The sequence below is a fragment of the Nycticebus coucang genome, chromosome 18 (assembly GCF_027406575.1).
Source record: "Nycticebus coucang isolate mNycCou1 chromosome 18, mNycCou1.pri, whole genome shotgun sequence".
In the NCBI taxonomy this organism is placed as follows: Eukaryota; Metazoa; Chordata; class Mammalia; order Primates; family Lorisidae; genus Nycticebus; species Nycticebus coucang.
The window spans coordinates 75,443,742-75,469,219 of NC_069797.1; the positions used below are offsets into that span (position 1 = coordinate 75,443,742).

Here is a 25,478-nt window from a genome sequence, read left to right on the forward strand (position 1 = left end):
TGAAAAGACCTGGTTGGCAAGAGGGCTTAGGAGGAGGGCAGGCGCAGTGGCTCACACCTGTAATCCCAGCATCTGGGAAGTCGAGGCAGGTGGATCACTTGAGCTCATGAGTTCAAGGCCAGCCTGAGCAGGAATGAGACCTAAGAACGAGACCGTCTACTAAAAATAGAAAAACTAGCTGGGCATCGTGGCGGGCGCCTGTAGTCCCAGCTACTCAGGGAGGCTGAGGCAAGAGGATCGCTTGAGCCCAAGAGACTGAGATTGCTGTGAGTTATGATGATGCCACTGCACTCTACCCAGGGTGACTCAGCGAGACTCTGTCTCAAAAAAATGAAAAAGAAGACATAGAAGGGACAGGTACAGGCGTGGGGAGCATGGCAGGGTCACGTTCATTGTAGCCGAATGCCTTGGGAATTTATGGAGCTGTACTACTGGGGCCGGGGGTGCCCTTGTCCCTCCCCTTCAGCCTTCCTCAGAGTACAGGAGACACAAGTCCTTGCAAGAACCTCCCCCACCTCCTGCTCCATGCTGCTCTAGAGCCACGGCATGTCTGTTTCTTGCAAATCTTAACATTGGCCAGTACTCATGACCCACGGAGGCAGCGGCCATCTTGTCTTTCCCAGCTCTGGCCTGGGGAAGGGCTGCAAAGGAAGAGACATTTGAATGAAATCACTGGCTCTACTGAGAAGTCCATGCAACTCAAGTGGAGTCGGGGGAACTTGGGGAGAGTCGGATAAGAAATGAGGAGAAGGGCGGCGCCTGTGGCTCAGTGAGTAGGGCGCCGGCCCCATATGCCGAGGGTGGCGGGTTCAAACCCAGCCCCGGCCAAACTGCAACCAAAAAATAGCCGGGCGTTGCGGCGGACGCCTGTAGTCCCAGCTGCTCGGGAGGCTGAGGCAAGAGAATCGCGTAAGCCCAAGAGTTAGAGGTTGCCGTGAGCCGTGTGACGCCACGGCACTCTACCCGAGGGCGGTACAGTGAGACTCTGTCTCTACAAAAAAAAGAAAAAAAAAAAAAAAAAAAGAAATGAGGAGAAGGGCTGGCTTCTGGATGCTCCCACTGGAGATAGGGTTTGTGCCGGGGAGGAGGCATCAGGACTTCTGTGAATCCCAGGCCCGTGGGTTCTCCCTCCACCAAGAGCAGACAGAGAGACGCTCTCGTCAATGTCACCTGGAGAGGAGAGAGGTGGGCAGTGGACAAGACTGGAAAGTGCCCCCCACCGGGAGGGTCAAACCTCACTGCTCCAGCTTCTTGGGACTGGCAGCTGAGCTGGCCTGGGGCTATTTTATTCCCAGTGAAGCTGTAGAAGCACAAGAGCATGGGACAGTCCAAATGGCCCTGGTGCTCCTTCTGGCTGCTCCTCAAATTGTAAAGCAGCTGTGCTAAAGGGATGCATCTTCCCTCAGCTCCCTGTCTCCATCCAGGGTGCGGGGCCGAGTCTTTCCTCTCAGCCCAAATCTCCCATAGGGCTTGTCTTAATGGGCTTGAAGGAAGAGTCTTACCCCAAGGGCTCTGCATGGCCTGGATCTCAACAAAGCTTTGTGAAACTGGATAGAACAGCGAGAGCCCTGGTGCATGGAGTCACCCACTGAAGAGCAAAGCCCCGATGCCCGGGCCCCTGTCGCTCCCCCAGGGCAAGTTTGGCTGGCTGGACCCCTCGTGCATCGGAAACATGGATGAGAAGGTCCTTGACCCGTGCTCAGCATTCACAGGTGTTTGTTATCTAAGTGGAGAGACCTGTCTACAGGAAGAAGACGGGGACAGCCGCGGGGCCCGTTCCTATTCCTGTTTCTCTTCCTGTGGCAGCGAGAGGAGTGAGTCTGCAGTTTCACCAGCTCTCCTGGGGCCGCCGCCCTATTCTTAGCTCCGAGTTCTCTTACTTGGAAAGATCACTGGGGGGAAAAGTGTCAGCTTTGGATGACAGTCCCAGTGTGGGCTGCCTTGGATGGGGGATGTGCTGCTCCCTCAGTTTCCCTCTTGGAACCCCACTCCTTGCGTGCATCACTATGGCTTTGGCTAAGGAGCGGCTGGCATATGCTCCCATCTGCCTCTGGACTCCCCTTTCCTCTAAGCTGCTGACTCCAAGGGGACCTGGCAGCCCTCCTCGGCTGTGGTTCTGGACCCTCCCCAGGCACTAGGGTATGTGTTGGAAAGTTCAAGGATACTTGCCTGTTCAGGAGATAGGAGCCTCTCATGGGGCCTGGGGCCTCGTAGGCTTCTTCTTTCGGGCACAGGAAGATCAGCCCAACCCAGTAAGAAGGAAGCATGGCAGGAGGGAGCACTTCCTTCCTCATTAGTGAGCCTGACCTCTGCTGCCTGAAGCAAGTCGCTATTAAACGCCCCGTTAAATCTCCTCTTTGTGCCCCTGCCCGATGTTCTAGGGAGGAGACGGGCCTGCTCTGGTAATAGGCTGTGGGAGAGAGCGGGTCACCACTGCCCGTCAGGAGGTGGGCGCTGGGGCGTTCTGAGGGTGCTCAGGCTGCCGGCTGCCCCAGCCATGTGTTCCCCTTAACGAGAGAATCCAGTGAAGCTGGAGACCCTGTGTGCATGCCAGAACCTGGAGCCAGCGGTCTTTGAGCACTTGGTAAGGATTCTTTTAATTAGGTCCTTCCCACACAGAGAAAGACAGAGAGAATAGTTTGCTCCAGAATTTGAGCACTACCTGGAGAGATTATTTCTAGCCACAGGCCAAAGGCACAGGGAGAAATAAAACCCGAGAATTTTTAGCTGAGAGGAGACGGTGGATTTATCTGAGCACCTGTTACACATGCACAGGCAGACAGCAGAACAAGTCAACGTCTCGTGCAAGGCTATCCAGCAAGTTTGTGCCAGAGCTCACACCCGGGGATGTTTTCCTTGCACCAGAATTCAGGTGTTTGATTTGTAGCTGGAGATTTTTTTTTTTAATTGAGCATAGGATTATTATTATTATTTATTTTTGAGACAGAGTCTCAAGCTGTCGCCCTGGGTAGAGAGCTCACAGCAACCTCCAACTCGGGCTCAAGCAATCCTCTTGCCTCAGTTTTTCTATTTTTAGTAGAATTAGAGTCTCGCTTTTGCTCAGGCTGGTCTCCAATTCATGAGCTCAAGCAAGCCACCCACCTCGGCCTCCCAGAGTGCTAGGAGTACAGGTGTGAGCCGCTGCGCCCGGCCTGAGTGTAGGATTCTTTTTTCCTCCTCCCTCATCCCATCTACCCATCCTACTCTTTGATCTTTTAGCAAAAAAGGGCCTGAGTCGAAGCTTTCTAGGATATTTGCTAAGCCCCTGCATCGTTTGTGGAAGTCCCAGGTAAGGGGAAAGGGGGCAGCTGGATGAGACAGGACCTCAGTGGCTCTGGGAGGCAGAGTCCTGGGCAGCAAGCCGGAAGGTACATGGGTTAGCTATTTGTTTTAACTGTGGAAAGAAGCACATAAAATTTGCCACCTTAACCATTTTTAAGTGTCCAGTTCAGTGGCAAAGTACATTCACATTGTTGTGGCACCACTGCCACCATCCGCCCCCACATCTCTTCTTGTAAAAGTAAAACTCTGTCCCCATTAAACAATGACTCCCTAACCCTCCCTCCCCCAGAGGGTGGCTCTTATAGGTGTAATAATTTGGGCAGGGCACAGGGGCCAGGCTATAAGCAGGTGACCTGTAGAAATGCCTCATTTCCCTGGCTCATCTGCCCCTGACTCCTTTTATCTTGGTGACATGGCCTGAGGACACTTAGAAATGGACTGTAGTGAATGGAGAAGCATGAATCCTATGTACTCAATTTTGATATGAGGACAATTAATGACAATTATGGTTATGGGGGGGGAAACAGAAAGAGGGAAGGAGGGAGGTGGGTGGGGCCTTGGTGTGTGTCACACTTTATGGGGGCAAGACATGATTGCAAGAGGGACTTTACCTAACAATTGCAATCAGTGTAACCTGGCTTATTGTACCCTCAATGAATCCCCAACAATAAAAAAAAAAAAGAAAGAAATAGGTGATATATAAAAATAAACAAGTAATTACAACATAAAAAAAAAAAAGAAAAAAGAAATGGACTGTAGTGCTTATACCTATAATTCTAGCACTTGGGGAGGCCGAGGCAATTCCATGCAAACTTCCCTGCCCTGCCCCAGCACTGGTATTGGTAGTGGGTGTAGGGCGGGGTGCCCAGCGCCAGCATCTAAAATACCTCCTGCTGCTGAGATCCTTCCTCCCTTGCCACCCCCATCTGTGAGCGGTGCTGAGCAGTACCTTTGACCCAGCCCTGGGCTGAGTCCCAAGAGAAATGAGAACTTGGCTTTGGAAATACAGAAACATCTGGGCGGGAGCTTTCTGAAGAGTCAGCAGGAAAGGTGGAATCCTAGGCCGTGTCTCCCTGGGCACCTTTGGCTGAAGGTTGTCAGGACACAGCGTTCTTAATTCATGTCACCGCTCCAACCAGACACCTAGCGTAAAATTGCCCATAAAAGTAAACTTAAATTATAAGTGATGCAATAGCAGCCCACTGGCGCTGCAGCTGACCCTTCCCGCTCCACGGGGCGGGGCTCAGTATCCTCCGACAAGAGCAATGAGGCAGCTGCAGACCCTTGTCTGGAAAATCTTTATTTTCTGGGGCTGGGGAGACCCTGAGCTTCTCATTAGCTCCTCCCGGGAAGGAGATGTTGCTGTCTCAGGCCAATTTGTCTCATTTCTCTCCTTCCCTCTGCAATGTCCTTTGGAGTCAGGTGACGGCCACTGGTGCCCAAGTCCAGAGGAGCAGGCCAGTGACCTAAGCACCGAGAGCCTGAGAGACCATGACGATGCCCTCACCCCGGGGCTCTTGCACTCACCCACGTTCTCTCTCCAGATATGCTTCTCTTCGCCAAATGTTAAACATTTAAACCAATTCTTCCTAAGGGGTTGCCCTGACCTGTTGGTTTATTTATTCCTTCATGAACACAACAACATTTATGGGGCCAGATCCTGTCTCTGGCCCTGAAATTTTAAAGCTGACCTGACTCTGGCCTTAAGGGGCCCCCAGATGGGAAGAGGTAATCTGGTGTGTGCCAGGTGTGGAGGGAGCAGAGGGGAGGGGTGTCTCAGGTAAGGCTTCCCGGAGGAGGAGGAGGACGTGATGTTTCCAGTTAGGGACTCAGAGGAGAGGAGGATCTTCCAGGCACAGGGACAGTCTTGGTCACGGCAGGGCTCCGTCTTAGGGGAATCAGAGGAGAGTTTGATGAGGACAACTGTTGTACCTGGCGTCCGTGTGACAGCCACAGGCAATGTCCAGTCTCACTTGTTTTAGCAGATGCTGGTGACACCTGCTATCACGTGATAGTTTCTTTACCCCCATCTGCTAATATTCTTCCCCTTTCTTCTGGTTTAGTTAAGACTTGGACTTCACACCGGGGAAGCCACTGTTCAGCAAGGCGCCCCAGCTCCTTGGGGGCTGGGGGTTGTCGTTTCGTGGAAGTGGCCCCACTCATGGGGTGGCACAGCCATAAACGCAGAGGCCTCCGGCCCCTCCCTGCTCACTCCGCCCACCCCAGTGGGTCAGGAGAGGCTGCTGCAGACCCCAGGCTCACAGGGTATGGTGCAGGGGCAGCAGCAGGTGTCCCAGCAGCCATTAGCTAAGGAAGGGTCCTTGATGTCCTGGTCCAGAAGGACCAGAAGCCAGGGAGACGTGACCGGGTTAACATTGTAGAAAGATTCTGACCCCAGCTCCACTGCTTTCTGGCTGTGTGATCCTGGGTCAGTCACTAAACTTCTCTGCTTCCTAATCTGTAAAGATGGGAACAGCATGAGACTGGGCCTGACCTGGTAGGGTGTTGCCAGGGTGGAAGGAGGTCAGTTGACAGCACGCACGATGCCTGTGCTCGTAACGTCGCCACGAAGACGGCGGATGGAGATGATGTGACCCACCTCAGAACACCAGTGCGGCTGTCCCCTGGGGGGGCAGTGGCTTGCTATGAGCTGTCTATCCTTTCAGTGGTACTGGTGTCTGGGGCTAGGGTCAGTGGGATCAGTGCTGGGCAATGGAAGGACCCCTTGGGACGGAGGGATGCCGTGTTGCCTGGAAACCAACCAAAAACAGTAGGACAGGCCATCATAGTCCTGCTGCAGGCAGCAGCTCCGAGACCCCCTACAGTTATATTTTCAGGATCGTCTTCATTTTACCAGATCCAGATTCCTGTGGGAGGAGTAGCCGCCCCCTTCTTCCTTTCTGCCGGGAAGGGATGAGGAATGGCTTTTTGTCCTTTTGTTCGCGGCTGTCAATGGGGTGGGGGGAGGTGAGGGAGAGAGGGCTGGGTGCTGTCCTCCACCTGAGTTTTGCCGGAGGAGTTTGGTGGTGAGAAAGCCGTGTTTTGGAGAGCAGCAGGTGTGCCTCGTGCCTGGCAGAGAGGAATGCAGAATGGGCTGGGCTCAAAAACACCACCAAATATTTCATGAAGTGCCCCCCGGCTGCAGACCCCTGCAGTCTAGGCCCATTCTCCTTTGCTTTCTGGGGGGGGTCGACAGAAAAGCTTGAGAGGCAGACACTGCCTTGGCCTCTCTGGTCTAGAGGGTCCCTCGTGGTGGTCTGGTTGGAACATAGGAAGGCCGGCAGATGGGGCAGGAGCCCGGCCCATTTTTAAGTTTATAGACAACACATGGGAGGAAATGGTTCTTAGATTTCCATGCTCCCCTCCCCACACTCAGCGGCAAAGGGGGGGGCAGTTCAGTGAGGCTGGGGACGCGGGGACGAAGAAAGCCCGTCCGTCTTGTTGCCCTTCTCTGCAGGGCGCAGGTGCAGGCCGACCCCTGACAGCTCAGTCCCTGTCCTGCAGCCTCCCCACCCTCCTTGCATCGCAGCCTGTGGGCAGCTACCACTTTGAACTGCGTGCTGAGGGGACAGTGTCCTGAAGGGACAGTGTGCACAGGCCCCTCCCCCAGCCTCTGCGTGAGCTGGAGCCCTCCAGGTGTGTACTTTTCCACCTGGCTTGAGTGGTTTCAGGGAGCCTGAGACATAACCCAGAGAATGGATCAACTGTGGCCCTGTGCCACTAATGAGCCGGTGGCCTCGTCAAAGTTTGTCACCTCCATGGGCTGAGTTTGCTCACCATGTGGGTACCTGAGGGGCTTGCTGAGAGGTCTCTGGGCAATGGCATCTGAACCACGAACCTCAGAGAGGTGGGGCCAGATGACCTGGCTGCCTCCCTCTCTGGGTCAGAAGCAAAGGGGCACATCAGCCCTTTGAGTAACACTTCCCACCCACCAAGAGTGTGGAGAGAGGAGGATGAAGCTGGGCTTGTGGCTTTCCCTGCTGGATGCCCTCCCCCCTCCTCACCCCGCTGTGTCCACCACTAGTGGCTTAGTGCCTTTTAGGACACCACCTTCTCCCTGCCAGCTCCAGACATGCAGATTTGCTGTACACGTCGCCACCTTAGCACCCCTGGTGCACACACTCCTCACACAGCTCTCATGCTCCTGGGGCTGGGGCTGCGTCCTGTGGTCTCCATGCCCCCCATGTAGGGCACAGGGCCTGGCACCCAATATGTGCTCAGGAGACATTTATTAAATGGAATTAACATGAGGATGGGGGGGTGGAGTGTGCTTGGGGAGTAGGTGCCGGACCCAGTTCAGCATCATTTCTGAGCCCCTGGCTTCCTCCTCTGGTGGGAGGGGCCCTCTCTGAACTGGGAGCCCCCTCCCTACCAGGGGCTCAGTACAGACTTACTAAGTAAGTGGCCCAGTGGCTCCATCCTCTGCAGGGGGGAAACACAGGGGTGGAATCAGGCCAAGCAGGGGTTCTGGTGGGAGGTGCTGGTTCTTATGGATGCCGGGGACCTGGGGCAAGGATTTTAAATTGGCAGCTGCGATTGCTGGGACAGAGGGCTTTGAGCCCATCTCCAAAGAGTCAGACTGAACAGATGGGATTCTAGAGGAAGCCACAAGGCTTCAGCAAGATGAGGACCCAAAGGCTCTGATGAGAAGCAGAGAGGCAGCACCCACATTCTGGCTGAGGTGGTCACAGGAGGCCACCCTGTCCTGTGAAAACCTGCGTGTAAATGACCTGGCAGGTAGGGGCAGGCGTCCCCCGCATCCCGTCTCAGGGACTCCCAGGCCTGTGCTGTGGCTGGCTCAGGGAGGGGGTCACCAGAGTCTGTAGGAGCTCACTGCCTAGGCCAGTCTGCGGTACCAGGAGCCCAGTTGGCGACGTGGGATTATACTTTTCTGTGGCAGGAGATTTGGGGCCTTTCATCTCCAAACAAACAGGACCACAGCCGGCATGTATGGCCTTCGTGAAAGTTAGCTGGAGGTTCCCTCTCTGGGCAGACACACAGCCCTGCCACAGGCACATCTGTGGCAATTACAAAAGGCAGCCCTCCCTTCTGGCAGTTAGCCCAGGCCAGGTGCATGGCTTGGCAAGCTAACCCAGGCTCTAGGCCCTTTGCCCCTTGCCGGACTCTCTTGTGCAGTGAAAAACCTACACAACTGTACAGGGCCATCCTGTTCACTTTCCTTCTGAGAGTCTGTGCTAAGCTCACTGCACTTTTACAGATCCCCACCCCCAGCCTGTTCATCCTGGGGACTGGGGTGGCTGGTTGGGATGGTGGTTCCTCAGGGCTCAGACTCTGAAGGGCTCTTCTCTCAGTAACTTAGGGGTGCCGCCAGGCCGGGGGAGCTGCCCGCTCACCGTGCCCCTGCCCTTCGACCTCATCTACACCGACTACCACGGCCTGCAGCAGATGAAGCAGCACATGGGGCTCTCCTTCAAGAAGTACCGGTAAGAGGGCAGCGGGAAGGTGTGCCGTGGCCCCCGTCCCCCAGCCACACACCCAGCCCCTGCGTCCGGGCTGCCAGCTGGGCCCAGCGTGGGAGGACGCACTATCCTGTGTTCTCCTGTCTCCTGCCCTTCCTCTCCTCCACCACTTCCATCTTGGCTAACTCAGATGATAATTAATAAGCCGCAGAGAGAGGCTCCATTACTCTTCTGCTGCACTGACGCTGGGGCTGGGGGTCAGAGGGAGCCCAGACGGAGGGGCAGAGGAATCACAGGGAGCAAAGTGTGACCTCTGCCACGGGGACCTAGTGGGGGTTAGCTCCACATCCCGACCTCCCCTCCTCCACCCCACCTCCTCTTGCTCTGGAGGAAGGCCCTGGCCATCCATCGCTCCTTGTCTTCCTGCAGCCAGCGGGGTGCAGGGTTTAATTTAGCACAGAGAGCCCTGCTATTTATTACGCGTGTTCCAGTCCCATTGACTATCCCGCAAGATTTTATTAGGGGAAAAAGTGACAGGCAGTGTTATTGCTTTTATTATTAATGCACATTCTCCATGCACTGGGCACTCTCTCCTCTCTCCCCCAGAATCTTCTAGGGGCAAAGTAGGGGGGGGGGATGGTACTGACTTTGCACTCGACAGGCAATTCTGGGTCACCAGGAAGGATGCAGGGGGAGGGAGCTCCTTGTGGAGGTGTCTGAGTCTGGGCACTTTCCATCAGATGCCCTTTCCTAGGGGTGGGATGGGCAGAGAGGCAAGTTCTGGGGCTGTGGCCCATTGAGAGTGGCCTCAGAGTTGATCTGGCCCCATGGTTGGCTGATCCTAGAGGGACAAGGCCCTTCTGGGCTTTGATCTCGAAGCCTCTGCCCAGCTGGAAAGTCCAGCCCTCTAGGTGCCTGCCTTGCAGAGGAGGCTTGGAGGCTCTGGCTGCCTAAGGACAGCCCCGCAGTTAGTGGGTCCTCTGCACCCCAGCCACAAGAGGTTGGGCACATCCATAGGTTCTTTTTTTTTTTTTTTTTTTGTAGAGACAGAGTCTCACTATACCGCCCTCGGGTAGAGTGCCGTGGCGTCACATGGCTCACAGCAACCTCCAACTCCTGGGCTTAGGCAATTCTCCTGCCTCAGCCTCCCGAGTAGCTGGGACTACACATCTACTAGGGCCCGCCACACGCCCGGCTATTTTTTTGTTGCAGTTTGGCCGGAGCTGGGTTTGAACCCGCCACCCTCGGTATATGGGGCCGGCGCCCTACTCACAGAGCCACAGGCGCCGCCCATCCATAGGTATTAGGCTCCAGAGCAGAGGGGCTGTGGATTCCCCACCCTGGAGTACAGGTGACCCTGGGACAGTAGGGAGGAACCCCATGCCAAGCAGCGCCACCCTTACTAGGTCCCCTCTGGGTGGCAGTAATGACTGACATGTCCTGAGCACCAACCAGGGACCACAGGCCAAGAGCTCCAGATAGCCCAGAGATAATAGCTGTTGTCATTCCCCCTGGACAGATGGGGGAGCTGATGAGAGAGGTGTAGTCAGGTGCCTGGGGTCACAGCTGTGTCTGCCCCAGCCGCCAGGCAGTTACAGTGCTTGTGACTGGGACAACCCTAGCACAAGGAGACACACAGCGGGGTTGCTGACCCTGGTCCCTCGGGGAGGGGGGGAGAGCAGGTGCCGAATCCGAGTCATCGACACCTTTGGGACAGAACCTGCTTACAACCATGAGGAGTACGCCACGCTGCACGGCTACCGGACCAACTGGGGCTACTGGAACCTCAACCCCAAGCAGTTCATGACCATGTTTCGTGAGTGCCGGGGTGTGGTGGGGGTGGGCAGGGCAAGGGCACCTCGGATTCTCAGAGGAGGACGCAGGGCCTTGAAATTCTCAGAGGAGGGCCTCTCTCCCCCCTCTCCTTCCTTCCTGGGCTGGTGAGGGGATGGGACCCACTGAGTGCTGCCCTATCCTTCCAGCCTCTTGTGGGATTTGGGGAGCAGGAAGCATGGAGAGGGTGTCCTTGGCAGGGTGACCTGCCCAACACCAGAGGACACGGCCTTCGCCTGCCAGGAAAGCTGCTACGTGCGCAGCTCCAGAACAAAGGGGATTCGGTGGCCTTCTCGAGGTGGCCGAGGAATAGGCAAGCAGGCTTTTCCAAGTGAGGATGGATGTGGAACCAAGCAGGAAATTCTGGAAATGCAAGAGCCTCACTAAGCTCCAGCACTGTGGATGGCGGGCTGAGGCTGTTGCTGGGCAGGAGCCCTCCGTGGAACTTAGGGGCTGGAGGGCTGGAGGCAGGGGGTGGATCAGAGCCGACTTTTATCTCATGGGCCTGCCCTCAGGCCAGCAGAGGTGCAGAGCTGTGTCTGCTCCTTGTGACTATTTAACTGGCTCTTTCTCTCCTTGTTGGAGGCCCTCAGCTGTCACTTTTAATTGTCCCTCAGTCCATCTGCCTCCAGCAGCATCCTGCGTGTGGCTCTTTGAAGGCTCTGGGCCAGCAAGCCCGAAAAGCACCCTTGTTAGGATCGCATCTAAATTAAGAGCAAAATAGGTTCTGGGCAACATCCTGAGGGACTCGCTGATGAGTAAAGTATACGATCTTTATTTAGCCCGTCAAATTCACGTGTCTCTTTGGGGTGCTTAGAGTGTTCTTTTTTTCTTATTCTCCAGGTTCTGAGTTGTTATTAGGAGCAAATGTGATTTTTGAATAAATAAGTATGGCTTGATTAAATTCCAGAAGGTTGGGAAGGTGGGAAGTGCCTGGAGTCCACATGGTCCAGTTGAGAAAACGGAGGCCCAGAGAGGTAGCACACTCACCTTAGGTCACACAGCTCTGGGGGCCCTTTTCAAGGTTACATGAAATGCTCACTATGCTCCCAAGAGAAGAGCAGTGTAATAGGGTGGACACAAGGAGCAGATTACTGGTGGAAAAGGAAAGGGTGGGGAGATAGAAACGAAGGGGATGCTTCTGGCTTCACGAGAGTAAAAGCTACAGAGCTGAGAGTCTTAGGTAATTAGCTCGCTTAGCAGGGAAGCAGTCAGGTATGAGGCTGGTAAAAGGCTGAGTTTATGTTTGAGACTCACTGTAAGTTCTTGAGCTGGAGAATGTTATAGAGAAGAATTTTCATTGAGGCATATTATCCTGGCAGATCGCAGCTGGCCATAGGGATGGTAGTAGAGGAGGGGGAAGTAGAAAATGTGTTAAAAGCTTTCTGCAGTAATCTACACAGAGAATGAGAACTGTCCAGAGTGAAGCCCACTGGTTGTGAGTTCCAGACCTGGCAAACTCCTACTCATCCTCCAAAACCCCCAAATCAAACATCTTCTCTCTTTCACTGATTCCCTCATCTCCTATTCTAGGTGGAAGGTGTAGCCTCTTCACCCGAATTTTTATAGTTTCATATTGAAGAGCTATTTGCTTATACATTTCTTTCTCCTGATAGATTTTGAACTACTCAAAAAGGGGCCACTAACTAATTTATCTTAATCTCTCTGGAGCCACCCTAGGGCCTTGGAAAATGTCAATTGGTTGTATAAATGGAAGAAAGAGTGGGCCAAAAGAAAGGGGAAGGGGCTGGATGGTTTTAATGACACAAAGCCCCCTTGTTTCCATCTAGGCTGATTTCCCCAGTGAGTTCACCTCCGGCTGCCGCCTCCCTGCCTCCTAGGCCTTACCCTGGCTCTGCCCCCAGGAACTCTTTACTTAATGGTCTCTGTTATTTTAATGGTTGCAATACTTCCCTGTCCCCCTCCCACTGGCTTAGCTAATTGTGTTCTAAATCTATCCCTTCTAGTGGGGTTGCTGGAATTAAGGGCAGTTGAGTGAAAGATTCTTCAGAGCAAATAGGGGGAGGCCTGGGGCAGCCCCAGAAGGAGCCAGAGTGGAGGGAGAGAGAATGGGGGTGGGGGTGTCTGCTGCCTCTCCTGGGCCTCTCCCCAGCTTGGGCAGAGCCTCCTGGGACAGGAGAGCTGTCCCACCCTGATCACTCACAGAAAGAACTCTGGGGCCCCGCTTTAGGCTCCCTGAAGCTCTAGAGCAGAGATCGCTTTGTTCTGGGCATATGGTGGTCAGATTTGCAGATCCAAGAATCTGTGAGCTCTGGGGGCCACTTGGACAGGAAACCATTCTCTCTTCTAAGAAGCACCAGATATACATTATAACTTTTTGTAGGCCTTGAGGTGTGGGTAGAATACTATGTTAAATCTATGCCTTTGATTAAAACATACATCCGAATTGGGGAGATATTAAAAATGTAGAAAATGTGCATCTGAAATGAAGAAATAGGGTATCAGGAATTAGGACTGTTCTGGGGACTCAAAGGATTTTCAGCTGCCACCCATGTCCTCTCTCATCATGGCCTCTTCCACGCAGGAAGGTAGATTAAATATAATTGGATTCAATAAATGTTTTATTCAAGGTCCTAGTACACAGAACAGAGAGGTCCTATACCCTGAAAATGGACGGCTCTCAGGCTGCCCTCCAGCCCTCCCTGGCAGATAGCTAATTGGTCACGGTGCTCTAAGCATAGCCAGGGAATTAGAGCAGAAGATAAAACCATTCCCTGGCCCGGGTGTGTAGGGTTGCAGGGGCGAATGAGGGAGGGAGACAGTGAGGAATTCCCAGGGTGCTCCATATTCTAACAGACCCCAGGTGCTCTAACCGAGACTGGGCTGCTGCAGATGGAGACCTCAGGTGCTCTAACGGAGACCTAGCCGCTGCAGATGGAGACCTCAGGTGCTCTAACGGAGACTGGGCTGCTGCAGATGGAGACCTCAGGTGCTCTAACGGAGACCTAGCCACTGCAGATGGAGACCTCAGGTGCTCTAACGGAGACTGGGCTGCTGCAGATGGAGACCTCAGGTGCTCTAACGGAGACCTAGCCGCTGCAGATGGAGACCTCAGGTGCTCTAACAGAGACTGGGCTGCTGGAGATGGAGACCTCAGGTGCTCTAACGGAGACCTAGCCACTGCAGATGGAGACCTCAGGTGCTCTAACGGAGACTGGGCTGCTGCAGATGGAGACCTCAGGTGCTCTAACGGAGACCTAGCCACTGCAGATGGAGACCTCAGGTGCTCTAACAGAGACTGGGCTGCTGCAGATGCTCTGGGAGCATCTATAATGCTCTGTTAGATGCTCTAACAGAGACTTGGCCACTGTGATGGGGACCCCAGCAGAAGCTTCTGGGAGTCGATGTATGAGTAGAGTCCGGAAGGCCAACTAGGATTTTCTTTTCCAAGAAGAGGCAGGAAGGCAGTCCAGGCAGAGGAAACAGCAGGGGCAGGAGCTGGGAGGTGTGAGGAAAGATGTCCTGTCCACACCTTCACTCAGCCAGCCTAGGCTCTGCATCAGGAGCAGAGGTCACAGAAGTGGACAGAACAAAGCACCTGCCCTCGGGGGCTCATGTTCTGACAAGTATAAATGAACAAATAAATATATAATTTAAGGTCTGGTCAGTGAGTGCCATGACAAAAAAATAAAGCAAGTAAGGGGACAGCAAGTGGCCGGGTTGGGAGAGACCTCTCCAGGCCGCTGAACGCAGCCCTGCATGGAGAGCAGGGTCTGGGTGGGGAGGTGGGTGGAAAATGGGGGCAGGGCCTGGAGGTTGTTGTAGGGACTTGGCTTGGGGGGGTTTTGTGCAGGGAGGGATCTGGTAAGATGTAGATTAGAAAGGATCACTCAGGAGAGAGCCACGGGGAGGGGAGGCAGCTGCCGTCCTGCCCCAGGTGAGAGGAGATGGTGGCCTGGGCCAGGGTTTGGATGGAGAAGATGGAAAAAAATTCCTCTGCCTGGGTGATGCACTCGGCTGACAGGTACCTGTGGAGGGCCAGACAAAAGGAGACGCAGGTGCAGCCGAAGCTTGGGGCCCAGGGGCCCTGAGGAGGGCAGAAGCCTCAACTTTGTCAGCTGAAAAGGAGCTGCGGATAGATGATCTCTTGGGTTTCCTTCTACTCCAAGCTTTGTGACAGTCTCTGAGAAAGGACACTCTCTCTCCTCCAGACTGCCACCTCACACCCCCTTCCCCACCCACTCAAGGGAGACCCGGGGTGTGTCCCTGGCTGTCTGGTAACCCCCTTCCCTTCCTCCCCGTCGGGCTGCAGCTCACACCCCGGACAACTCCTTCATGGGCTTTGTGTCCGAGGAGCTCAATGAGACGGAGAAGCAGCTCGTCAAAGGCGGCAAGGCCAGCAACATGGCCGTGGTGTACGGCAAGGAGGCGAGTATCTGGAAGGTGAGCGTGGCTGCCGCCTGCTGCTGCTGCCCGCCCTGGCACTGGTGCTTCCAACATGTGGCTCCCTCGACAGTCCCCAGCAACAGAGGTGGGAAATGTCTTCCACTAGGAGTTCTGGGAAGAGGTCCCTACCTTCCATTTAAAGACTCCCAGCCTGGGAGCTGACAGCTGGTTCTCCACCCCCACCCCCATACTCTTTGCAATAAACTCAAGTGATTACTTAATCGAGCATTGTGATAAACCCTCCGGCCTCCCCAGGAACCATCAGTAAACAATGCCAGCCCAGGAAGGAGGCTTGGCCAAACATGGGGACTCTGTGGGGTGAGAGGCAGAGAAGCAGGAGGGGCTCAGAGGTTAGAGCCCACCCTCAGGGTTGGGGGGCCCTGAGAAGAGCCACCTGTGTGGGGTTTTGGCTGCTAACTGGTCACTAACCTGCTCTCTCTCCTCTGTTCCCTGTGCTCTCCTTGGGGACGAGACAGCTCCAGGTATGGAAAGTGTTCGTTGAGTCCTGCCTGACCTCCTGCTCCCCTACCTCCGTCCTCAGTGGGGGCTCCCCTGGCCATGGTCCCCTGACTTTGGGCTCTATGGGGTTTCTGGCTCCTGTGGATGAACCCAGGTGGAGAAGAGGGTGGTGGGGACAGCAGGGTCGAAGGCACAGTCTTCCCTGGGTCCCTCTGTGGGTGGTAGGCAGGACCTTGGAGGTCAAAGTCCCACTTTGCATGGCCACAGGGTAGGTTGTAGGAGTGGACAGGACCAGAGTAGGACAGGTCATTGACATGAGGCAGGTGGCATGAGGTCAGGGTCCTAATAAAGATGCTGGTTGTGGGAAGCGTATCCGACTGCCTCTGTTGCGTGATCATCGTAGCTGAATAATTCTTTCATCATAGCTGACAATTCTTGCAACTGCGTTGGTTAGCGTTAGGTCTGGCTGTCCCAGGAAAGCTCAAAATAATAGCGATTTCAACAAGGTCAAAATATATATATATATATATTTTTTCCTGTTTGCAAAGTTTTGAGGCGGTCAGTCCAGAGCTGGTGTGGTGCTCCTTGGGCCTGTCTCACCCTGTTGACCCACCAAGGTCAGTTTGTATCCAGTCTGGCCACAAAGTTCAAGATGGCCACAAGCACTGAAGTCACTATGTCTGCATTCCAGCCAGCAAGGAGAAGGGAAGGGCAGTGCTGGGCACAGCATTGTGGGCCATTTTCTCACCCACGCTGCCTCCTGTTCGTCTCAGTCAAGCCGCCCTGCCCAATTTCCAGGGGCACTTGGAAGTGGCTCTATTCCAGGCAGCTCAGCTCAGCTATGCCCAGCTCTGTTCCAGTTCCTTGACCGAGGAAAAAGGAGTGAAGAAAGGCTGGGGGACATGTCACTGTCTGTGCTGCCATGGCCCAGGAGGCTGCTGTGCTCACCTGCCTGCCACGTGCAGGGCGTTGTGCTCCATACCAGGCACACTTCTCATCTAACCTTCCCACCGTGGGGCAGGGACCACATGTCATCACACCCATTCTACAACTGGGCAGCCAAGGCACAGCGGGCTGCAGGGCCCCGACTCTGCACAGCTCCCCAGTTCTTTCTGCATTCTTACAGAGCAGCAGAGAAGTCTTGGAGGCAGGAAAAAAGGTCCAAGACCTTTGCTGAGACATCAGAGCTCACCCCAGGGTGCAGGGAGGGGCTGGGAGGTGACACTGATGCTGATCTTGACGGTCACCAGGGAGGCCCAGGAAGCCCTGTGCACTGGGGGAAGAGGGCAGGGTTCAAGGGTAATGGAACACGTGGTGTTTGCCTTTACCAGAAACCTGTTAAGAAACTTCCACCAGGGGAGGAGAGGTTATGAGGCCTGGGAAGAGAAAGGTTTTATCTCTAGCTCAGGAAGCTCTGTGATAGCCCCAAGCAACTCTGTTCAGCAAGAGACCTCAAAGAAGCTGCTTCCAGGAAAAGATAACTTGGCTCTGGTGTTTGTAACCTAAGAAAGTCAGAGGCGGCTGGATGAAGAGAAAAATGAGAGAAGTAAAAAATGAGAGAAGTATCGTGGGACAGATGCCTTCCAGAGTTCAGGGAACCAGGTGGCAGAGAGGCGGAGGAGGGAGGACAAAAGGTCATTTATTTATCATCTTTAAGGAGAGAAGCAGCCACGGAAGCAGGGCGAGGTTTTTGTTGACTTTTGTGCTAAGCAGGCCTATCTTATTCTAGGTTCCCCAGAAAGCACAGCCTCTGTTTCATTAGAGTATAGTTGCAGGGCTTGGGAGTGAGGGATAGAGGGAAGGGAGTGGGGAGGGACAGGCAGGTTCAGGTCCCCCGTCACAGCCCAGGTTTGAATTGCAGCTCAGGGAGTCTTGACTTGCTTTTTAGGTTCACATTCTAATTTTTGTACAAACATGCTTTCATTTCTCTTGGTAAATGCCTAGGAATAGAATGGCCGGGTCGTGTGGAAGTATGTTTAACTTTTCAAGAAAAGTGTTCATACCATCTTAGAGCCCTACCCTCAGTGTGTGACAGTTTGTCTTCACCAGCTCATCAGCACATGGGGTGGTCAATCTTTTAAATTTTAGCTGTCCATGGGCGGCGCCTGTGGCTCAGTGAGTAAGGGCGCCGGCCCCATGTACCGAGGGTGGTGGGTTCAAACCCGGCCCCGGCCAAACTGCAACAAAAAAATAGCCGGGCTCTGTGGCGGGCGCCTGTAGTCCCAGCTACTCGGGAGGCTGAGGCAAGAGAATGGCGTAAGCCCAAGAGTTAGAGGTTGCTGTGAGCCGTGTGACACCACGGCACTCTACCGGAGGGCGGTACAGTGAGACTCTGTCTCTACAAAAAAAAAAAAAAATTTTTAGCTGTCCTAGCAGGCATGGAATGGTATCTTTCTGTAGTTCAAATTTGCATGTTCCTAATGACTAACGATGTTGAAGATATTTTTGTGTGCCTACGCTTATCTTTCCATGGATCTTTTTTTGGTGAAATGTCTTTTCAAAAATTGGGCATATTTTAAAAACTGGGTTATTTTCTTCCTATGAGTTGTTAGAGTTCTTTATATAGTCTGGATACAAGTCTTATCAAATATATGCTTTCCAAATATTTTCTCACTGTCAGTGGCTTGTCTTTCTCTTAACAGTGCCTTCCAAAGAGCAAAAGTTCTTAATCTTAACGAAGTCCAGTGTTCTCTTTTGTGGATTACGCTTTTGGTGTTGTATCTAAGCAATCTCCGTCTAACCCAAGGTCACAAAGGTTTTTCTCTTATGTTTTCTCATGTAAGTTTTATGGTTGTAGGTTTTACATTTAAGTCTACGATCAATGTTGAATTAACTTTTACGTATAATAGGAACTATAGATTGAAGAGCTTGCTTTTCTTTTTTTATTTGCATATGGATATTCAATGTTTCATGACCATTTTTTTTTTTTTTTTAGACAGAGTCTCAAGCTGTCGCCCTGGGTGTTGTGGCATCACAGCTCACAGCAACCTCCAACTCCTGGGCTCAAACGATCCTCTTGACTCAGTTTTTCTATTTTTAGCAGAGATGGGGTCTTGGTTTTGCTCAGGCTGGTCTCGAACTCATGAGCTCAAGTAATCCATCTACCTTGGCCTCCCAGAGTGCTAGGATTACAGGCATGAGCAACCGTGCCCAGCTCCCTTGACCATTTGTTGAAAAGACTGTTCTTCCTCTACTGAAATTTTTTTGCACCTCTATCAAGAATCAATTGACCGTACGCTTGTAGGTCTATCTCTGGACTCTATTCTGTCCCATCCATCTATTTGTCTATCTTGATGTCAATACCACGCTGTCTTGATTATTGTAGCTTTATAATAAGTCTTGAAATCAGGTACTATAAATCTGTTAGCTTTGCTCTTCCTTTTCAAAGTTGTTTTCTAGTTCTTTGCATTTCCAAATGAGTTTTAGAGTCACTTTGTCAATTTCTTTATTTTTTTTCTTTGCTTGTCAATTTCTTAAAAAAAAAACCAAAAATCAAAAAACCTGGGCAGCACGTGTGGCTCAACGGAGTAGGGCACCGGCCCCATATGCCAGCCGGAGGTGGCAGGTTCAAACCTAGCCCCAGCCAAAAAAAAAAATCGAAAAACCTGCCAGGGTCTTGAGTGCAATTTCTTTTCTTTTCTTTCTTTCTTTCTTTCTTTTTTTTTGAGACAGAGTCTCACTATGTCGTCCTTGGTAGAGTGCCATGGCGTCACAGCTCACAGCAACCTCAAACTCTTGGGCTTGAGCGATTCTCTTGCCTCCGCCTCCCAAGGAGCTGGGACTACAGGTGCCCACAACAAAGCCCGGCTATTTTTTTTTCTTTTTTGCGGTTTTTGGCCGGGGCTTGGTTTGAACCTGCCACCTCCGGCATATGGGGCCGGTGCCCTACTCCGTTGAGCCACAGGAGCCGCCCAAAGCCCGGCTATTTTTTTGCTGCAGAGTTGTCATTGTTGTTTAGCAGGCCCAGGCCAGGTTCGAACCTGCCAGCCTAGGTGTATGTGGCTGGCACCCCACCAACTGAGTACAGGTGAAGCCTTGACTGGGATTTCATTGGTTAATTTTTTTTTTTCTGAGTTCTGGAAAATGCATATAGAAATAATTTGAGGTCAAGGAGATAACTATATTCTTCCAGAAAGAATTTACTTTTACTCCTTGCTTGTAGCTGAGGGCTCTAGCAATCCTGGATTACCTTAATCAATATTGTGGCTGAGATGATTTAATATGAATTCATGTCCTGCAAATAGCTGGCCTAGTTCTGTTCCACCCTTTCCCCAGGGTTTAATTCCTCTGAGTTCCAACCAAAATCTGAGTTTCCATCAGGGTTCCCCCTCTTTGGGTGGAAGGAGGAATGGATGAGATGGGGGGATGGATGAATGGATGGGCAGGTGCGTGGAGGGATATATGGATGGGAGGATGATCTGGGCTCCAGAGAGCTCCACAATTCTTCAGAGGTACTCAGAGGTCATTAGGGGTTTGGGGAGGCCAAATGGCTCTTCTTGGGCCCGTTTAAATGTTGGGGTTCCTATAGAAAGAAAACAGTCCCAGGGCTGACAGTTATCCTGACGTGCTTGCTCTTGTCTGATCTCCGCAACCCACAGGTGAAGAACTGGAGGGCCAGAGAGGAGGGCCCTTGCCCTAGCTAGTTAGTCAATGGCCAACCTGAGACCAGCCCCACATCTTCTGACATCCAGCCCCAGCGGTCGTCCTCTGCTGACTCTGCCTCCCATCTCTGCCTCCTCTTCCCCCAGGGCAAGGAGAAGTTTCTGGGCATCCTGAGCAAGTACATGGAAATCCACGGCACTGTGTACTATGAGAGCCAGCGGCCCCCCGAGGTCCCGGCCTTTGTGAAGAACCACGGGCTCCTGCCACAGCCCGAGTTCCAGCAGCTGCTGCGCAAGGCCAAGGTGAGCCCCTTTGGTGGAAGGGACCTGGGCAGGGCTGGCGGAACTACAGTCAGTGATGGGGTAGGGATGTTGGGCTGCCCACTGCTCCCCTTTAAGTACCAGCCCACCCTGATGGGGCCAGAACTAGCTTTCAGAGCTGTTGAGACTGAGGGAAGAGTTCTGGCTATAGTTCCACTGGTCCTGACTGTTCCTGGGAGTCCCTGAGGTATTAAACTTCTGGGCAGCAACTGGCACAGTGGGTGTAACCCCATGCTGCCAGGCCCGGAAATATCAGCTAAGTCTGGAGGGTCTCCGGCCAGCTTCCAAGCCCACTCCTTATCTCATCAAGGCTTCATTCCTGAGGCCTTTTGGATATGTGTGTACATGTTGGGGATGGTGCGGGAAATACCTTTGCACAGTGAACAACCTGAACAGCCTCACATTACAGCCCTAAGTTCAGAATAATTTATTAACCTCCTTTCAGGGGCCAGTCCTCTGAGCACTCACAGCACAAGTTAAGTGATGAATAAATGTTTTTAGGATGAGTGCACAGAGGTTCTTTGAGGTTTGTTGTGGGTGTGGGTCTTCAGCCTTCTAGACTTGAAACCGTCACTCTTCTCTTTCCCACAATCATAGCGTGGCAGAGCAAGAAGAGGCCATCAGTAATATCTAGTCAGACCCCTTATTTCACAAATGGGAAAACCAAGGCCCAGAGAGGCGCCTGCCCATGGCACAAGATGGACTGGGCTATCTTTATTGGCCCAGCTGCCACCTGTGCTAACTCCTAACCTTGTCTCCGGTGTCCTGGGGCTCCTGTGCTATGGTGACCCAGCCTCCCCTGATTGCTGTGCCCCCTTGACTTTTTCAGCTCTTCATAGGGTTTGGCTTCCCCTACGAGGGCCCTGCACCTCTGGAGGCCATCGCAAACGGCTGCGTCTTCCTGCAGTCCCGCTTCAGCCCGCCCCACAGTTCTCTCAACCATGAGTTCTTCCGGGGCAAGCCCACATCCAGAGAGGTGAGCCGGAAGAACCCTGGTCCTAGATCGAGAGGGTATAGGAGAGAGCCCCCCCACAATTCCCGGAGGAGGGGGCCGAGATATGGGGTAGAGGGAGAGATGAGGTGAATGCACGGGGAGTTGCCTTCATGCTGACCTGGGCGACGCATGGAGAAGCCACCTCTCTCTGTACCCTGGCTAGGTCTTCTCCCAGCATCCCTACGCAGAGAATTTCATTGGCAAGCCCCATGTGTGGACTGTCGACTACAACAACTCAGAGGAGTTTGAAGCAGCCATCAAGGCCATCATGAGAACTCAGGTGAGACCAGTCACGTCCAGTCAGGTCCACCCCCGGCCCCTTCTGCAGGTCTTCATTATGATCAGAAAATGGTGCCCAGACTTGTGGGCTGGGGTTAGCAAAGGCATCCACCCCTTCCCTGGTAAGACATAGCTCTGAGCCAGAGCACGTGGACTGAAGAGGGGCAAGGGAGCCCCCACTCATCAACTCAGGTGTGCAGGTGCAAGGAAGGCCTTTGTGCAGTGAGCAACCTGTACAACCTTACACGACAGCCCTGGATCTGGAATCATTTATTAAACACCTTGGAGAGCCAGGTACTAAATAAATGTTTTCAGAATGAGTATGTGGAAATTCTTTGACCTCTGCTTCCGGGATGGGTCTACAGCCTTTCAGCAGCGCATCCAGGTGGTCTGGGGATCTTGTTACAATGTAGGTTCTGATTTAGCTAAGCTCTTGCATTTCTAGAGGTCTGGGGTAGTGCCAATGGTGCTGGCCCTGGGGCCACACTTTGAGAAGCAAGGGGGTAGAGCACTTTGAGTCTTCAGCAAGGGTGTGAGGGTCAGTGCAGCAGCTAACCGGGTGTGGGCTGGGTGGGAGTGAGGAAAGGCTTGTGTTTGAAAGGCTCACATCCCTGGTGGGCACCTTGGTGGCTTTTGACTGCACCTTGTGTAAAGCTGGTACTTTCTTTCTGGGAAGGAGTTAGACCTGGTGAAAAGCACTTTCTCTCCATAATCCTCTTGGACCCCAAATCCCATCTCCTTTCCTGCCCCACACTACATTCAGGACTGTCCCCTGAGAGGGTGTGCTGCTTGGGGTGACCTTGTGGGTCAGTAGCAGACCCTGGGTTGCAGCAGTGGCTGTTGCAAGTGACATGAGAGCCAGGTCCAAAGAAGAGGCAATGCTGAGCCCTGTGTCCCTCGAAGAACTCTGGAACAGAGGCTGGCGGGGATAGATCCTCTGCAGGGCCTTAGGCCCAGAGCCCTGCCTGGCTGTCCTGAGTCTGAGGCACGGTTGCATGTTAAAACACCACCTGCCTGGATTCCCTGCATCAGGACACCAAGCCTTAGCCTACCTCCTTGGAAGTGGTCCCAGAAAGTCCCTCCCTCTGTTCCTCTCCTGACAGAAACAACCTCATCCTTCCCTCCTCAGGGTCTGGGTATTTTTTCAGTGAAAGTGCTAAGAAGAATGTCGCTGGGTCACAATGTTCGTCTTTAGTTGTAACACACATAGCCCTGGCCTGGTGTCCTGCACAGTGGCAGCTTGGGCAATGGGGGAGTGTCTCAGCTGTCTCCTTAAGCATTGGTTTGACCAAACCACCTCCTTCACTGTACGTTCCTCAAGGTCAGGACTGTCTGGGATTGGATTCCTCCAGGAGATGACCTAAAGACCAGGATTTTAGCACAAGTAGTTTATTTGGGAAATGACCCTGGGAAGGAGGGTGCTGGAGAGACCAAGTGAGGCAGGCATGTCATCTGGCAGGCAGAGCTTACCGCCATACTGGGGTAGTTCCCACCCCAGAGCTGCCCTCCCCACCCAGCCGTGGCTGAGGCCTGTGCCAAGGGATGTCAGCTCTGGCACTGTTGGCATGCCCCTTGCAGGGACTGAGCAGGCCAGAGACAGTCCTGAGGTGGACAGTCACGGGAGATGACACTGCAGTGGCAGCCAGGGACAGTTTGACTTTGCCTTGTAATGTTGGGCTCTAGTGAAGCACTGGCCTGGACATTGGTGTGGATGGAGAGTGGAAGGGGAGCTGTCCCCCCAGCGTTGTCTCACCTGAGTTGAGGGCATAAGTTCTTGCAAGACCTTGTAGAGCAAAGGTAAATAGGAACTTGGCCCCTTAGCCTAGGTCAAGGGCCAGATTGTTACTGGTTTTCAGGCGAACATGGGGCCAGAAATATCCGGGCAGGGAAAGAAGCCTCTGGAGGTGCCTAGGTGCAAGGGAAGAAAAGCCAGCCGGGTTAACTCTGGTCAGTTTCACTGCTAGAGGCTGACTAACCCCAGCCACTCTGCATCCTAGGTGAATGCTGCCTGGGAAACCCACCAGTAACACACTAGGGTGGGGACAGGGCCCAGGCAGGCCCCTCACTCTGCTCTGCCTCCTCTTTCCCATTCCTCCACTCCCGCCTCTGTGTTCATCCCTCCCCTTCTTTGCAAAGATCCTCCCATCCTCCTCCGATCCTTACATCTGATGCTCCATCCAATCCCCTGATCTTCCCATCTGAGCCTCTGATCCTCCAAGGCGCATGTCATGCTCAGGGCCAGGTGCAGGGCTGGAGACACATGTGAAGCTGAACAAGCAAGACACAGGCCCTGTGAGAAAAGAGACACCAGGAGACATGTGTTGCCCTGAGCAGACCAGAAAGGGCAGGGCAGAGGACTGTGTAAGGGAAGGTGCTCAGTCTCTGCTATTTCTGATTAGAGACACAGAAACTGGTAACAGGGCGGCGCCTGTGGCTCAAGGAGTAGGGTGCTGGTCCCATATGCCAGAGGTGGTGGGTTCAAACCCAGCCCTGGCCAAAAACCACAAAAAAAAAAAAAGAAAAAAGAAACTGGTAACAGTGGCTGCCCTGGGGGGAGGGGCTGAGTGTTTGGAGTGGGAGGAAACTTCCTTTTCATTGTTTTCCCTTTTTTTTTTTTTTAACACAAACATCTGTTTAACTGTGTTAATTAGTTAATTAAAAAATAACAGTAACAGGCTCCACGCCTGTGGCTCAAGCAGCAAAGGCACCAGCCACATACACCTGAGCTGGCAGGTTCGAATCCAGCCTGGGCCCACCAAACAACAATGGCTGCAACCAAAAAATAGCCAGGTGTTGTGGCAGGCGCCTGTAGTCCCAGCTACTTGGGAGGTGGAGGCAGGAGAATCGCTTGAGCCCAGGAGTTGGAGGTTGCTATGAGCTGTGATGCCACGGCACTCTACCCAGGGAGACAGCTTGAGGCTCTGTCTCAGAAAAAAACAAGAACAGAAGGATCATGGAACCAAGCTGAGCTCGAGTGTTTCTGCCTTCAGACCCCTCCCTTCTGTGGGCCCCATCTCCCAGTTTAGCCCCTTTTAGCTCAGAGTGGCTTAAACAATCTGTGAGCCCAAGAATTCACCTGGGAGATGCTTCAGTGCAGATTCCCGGGCCCATCCTCCATCTTCTGATTTAACAGGACTGGGTTTTGCCTGGAAATCTGCATTTTAAACTAACACTGGGTAATTCTAATAATCCTATTTTTTTTTTTTTTTTGGCCGGGGCTGGGTTTGATCCTGCCGCCTCCGGCATATGGGGCCAGTGCCCTACTCCTTTGAGCCACAGGTGCCGCCCTCCTATTTTAAAAGAGATTTAAGGACAGCTAGTGGAGGCTGAGAACCATGTGGGTCACGTGATCTTGTATAAGGAGAAGGAGAAAGGTGAGAAGAGAGAGGCTTAGGACCCCCAGCCCAGCCCGGCCCCCAGCCCAACAGCTGGGAAGGATCAGGAGTGGGTGTCCCTCCTGCCATCTCTGGACATCCGAGGGTGTGCCTGTGGCACCTCTCCATCCAGATCAAGGCCACTCAAGGTGATGCCGATGCCTGCCCCCACCATACCTTCCCCACTGTCATTTCCTCAGGCTGCTAGCACCGCACCTGTCATTCTGTCGAGACTGATTACCACGCACACCTGTAATTAGACTGAACGGGGTAGTTTCCAGGCCAGGCAGGCTGACTCCCCCAGCAGGAGGTCCATGGCAGGCAGCCTGGGACTGATCCCCTCCACGGGACTTTGAGTTACCTTGTGACAAGGGCTTCACATGCACAAGGGGTACAACTCAGAGACACGCTGTCATGGAGTACGGGAACAAGATCTAGAGGGGAAAGTCTCTTCTCTGGGGGCTTTATTTATAGCCTGGGTTTGAAGCCTTGTCCCCATGAGACCCCC

The 25,478-nt window shown here is 53.2% G+C and overlaps 1 protein-coding gene across 5 annotated transcripts in view; it reads left to right on the plus strand.

Moving 5' to 3' along the window:
* The window catches only part of MGAT5B (alpha-1,6-mannosylglycoprotein 6-beta-N-acetylglucosaminyltransferase B), a 70,733-nt gene that overhangs the window by 39,690 nt on the left and 5,565 nt on the right, over positions 1 to 25,478 (plus strand). For 4 of the 5 annotated variants that reach the window (XM_053570032.1, XM_053570034.1, XM_053570033.1 and 1 more), the window contains 6 exons: positions 8,595 to 8,726; positions 10,385 to 10,518; positions 14,809 to 14,945; positions 20,150 to 20,305; positions 21,153 to 21,299; positions 21,481 to 21,597. In XM_053570032.1, the coding sequence (XP_053426007.1) occupies positions 8,595 to 8,726; positions 10,385 to 10,518; positions 14,809 to 14,945; positions 20,150 to 20,305; positions 21,153 to 21,299; positions 21,481 to 21,597 (823 nt within the window). The remainder of the gene's footprint in view (positions 1 to 8,594; positions 8,727 to 10,384; positions 10,519 to 14,808; positions 14,946 to 20,149; positions 20,306 to 21,152; positions 21,300 to 21,480; positions 21,598 to 25,478) is intronic. The other variant, XM_053570035.1, reaches the window with a different exon arrangement.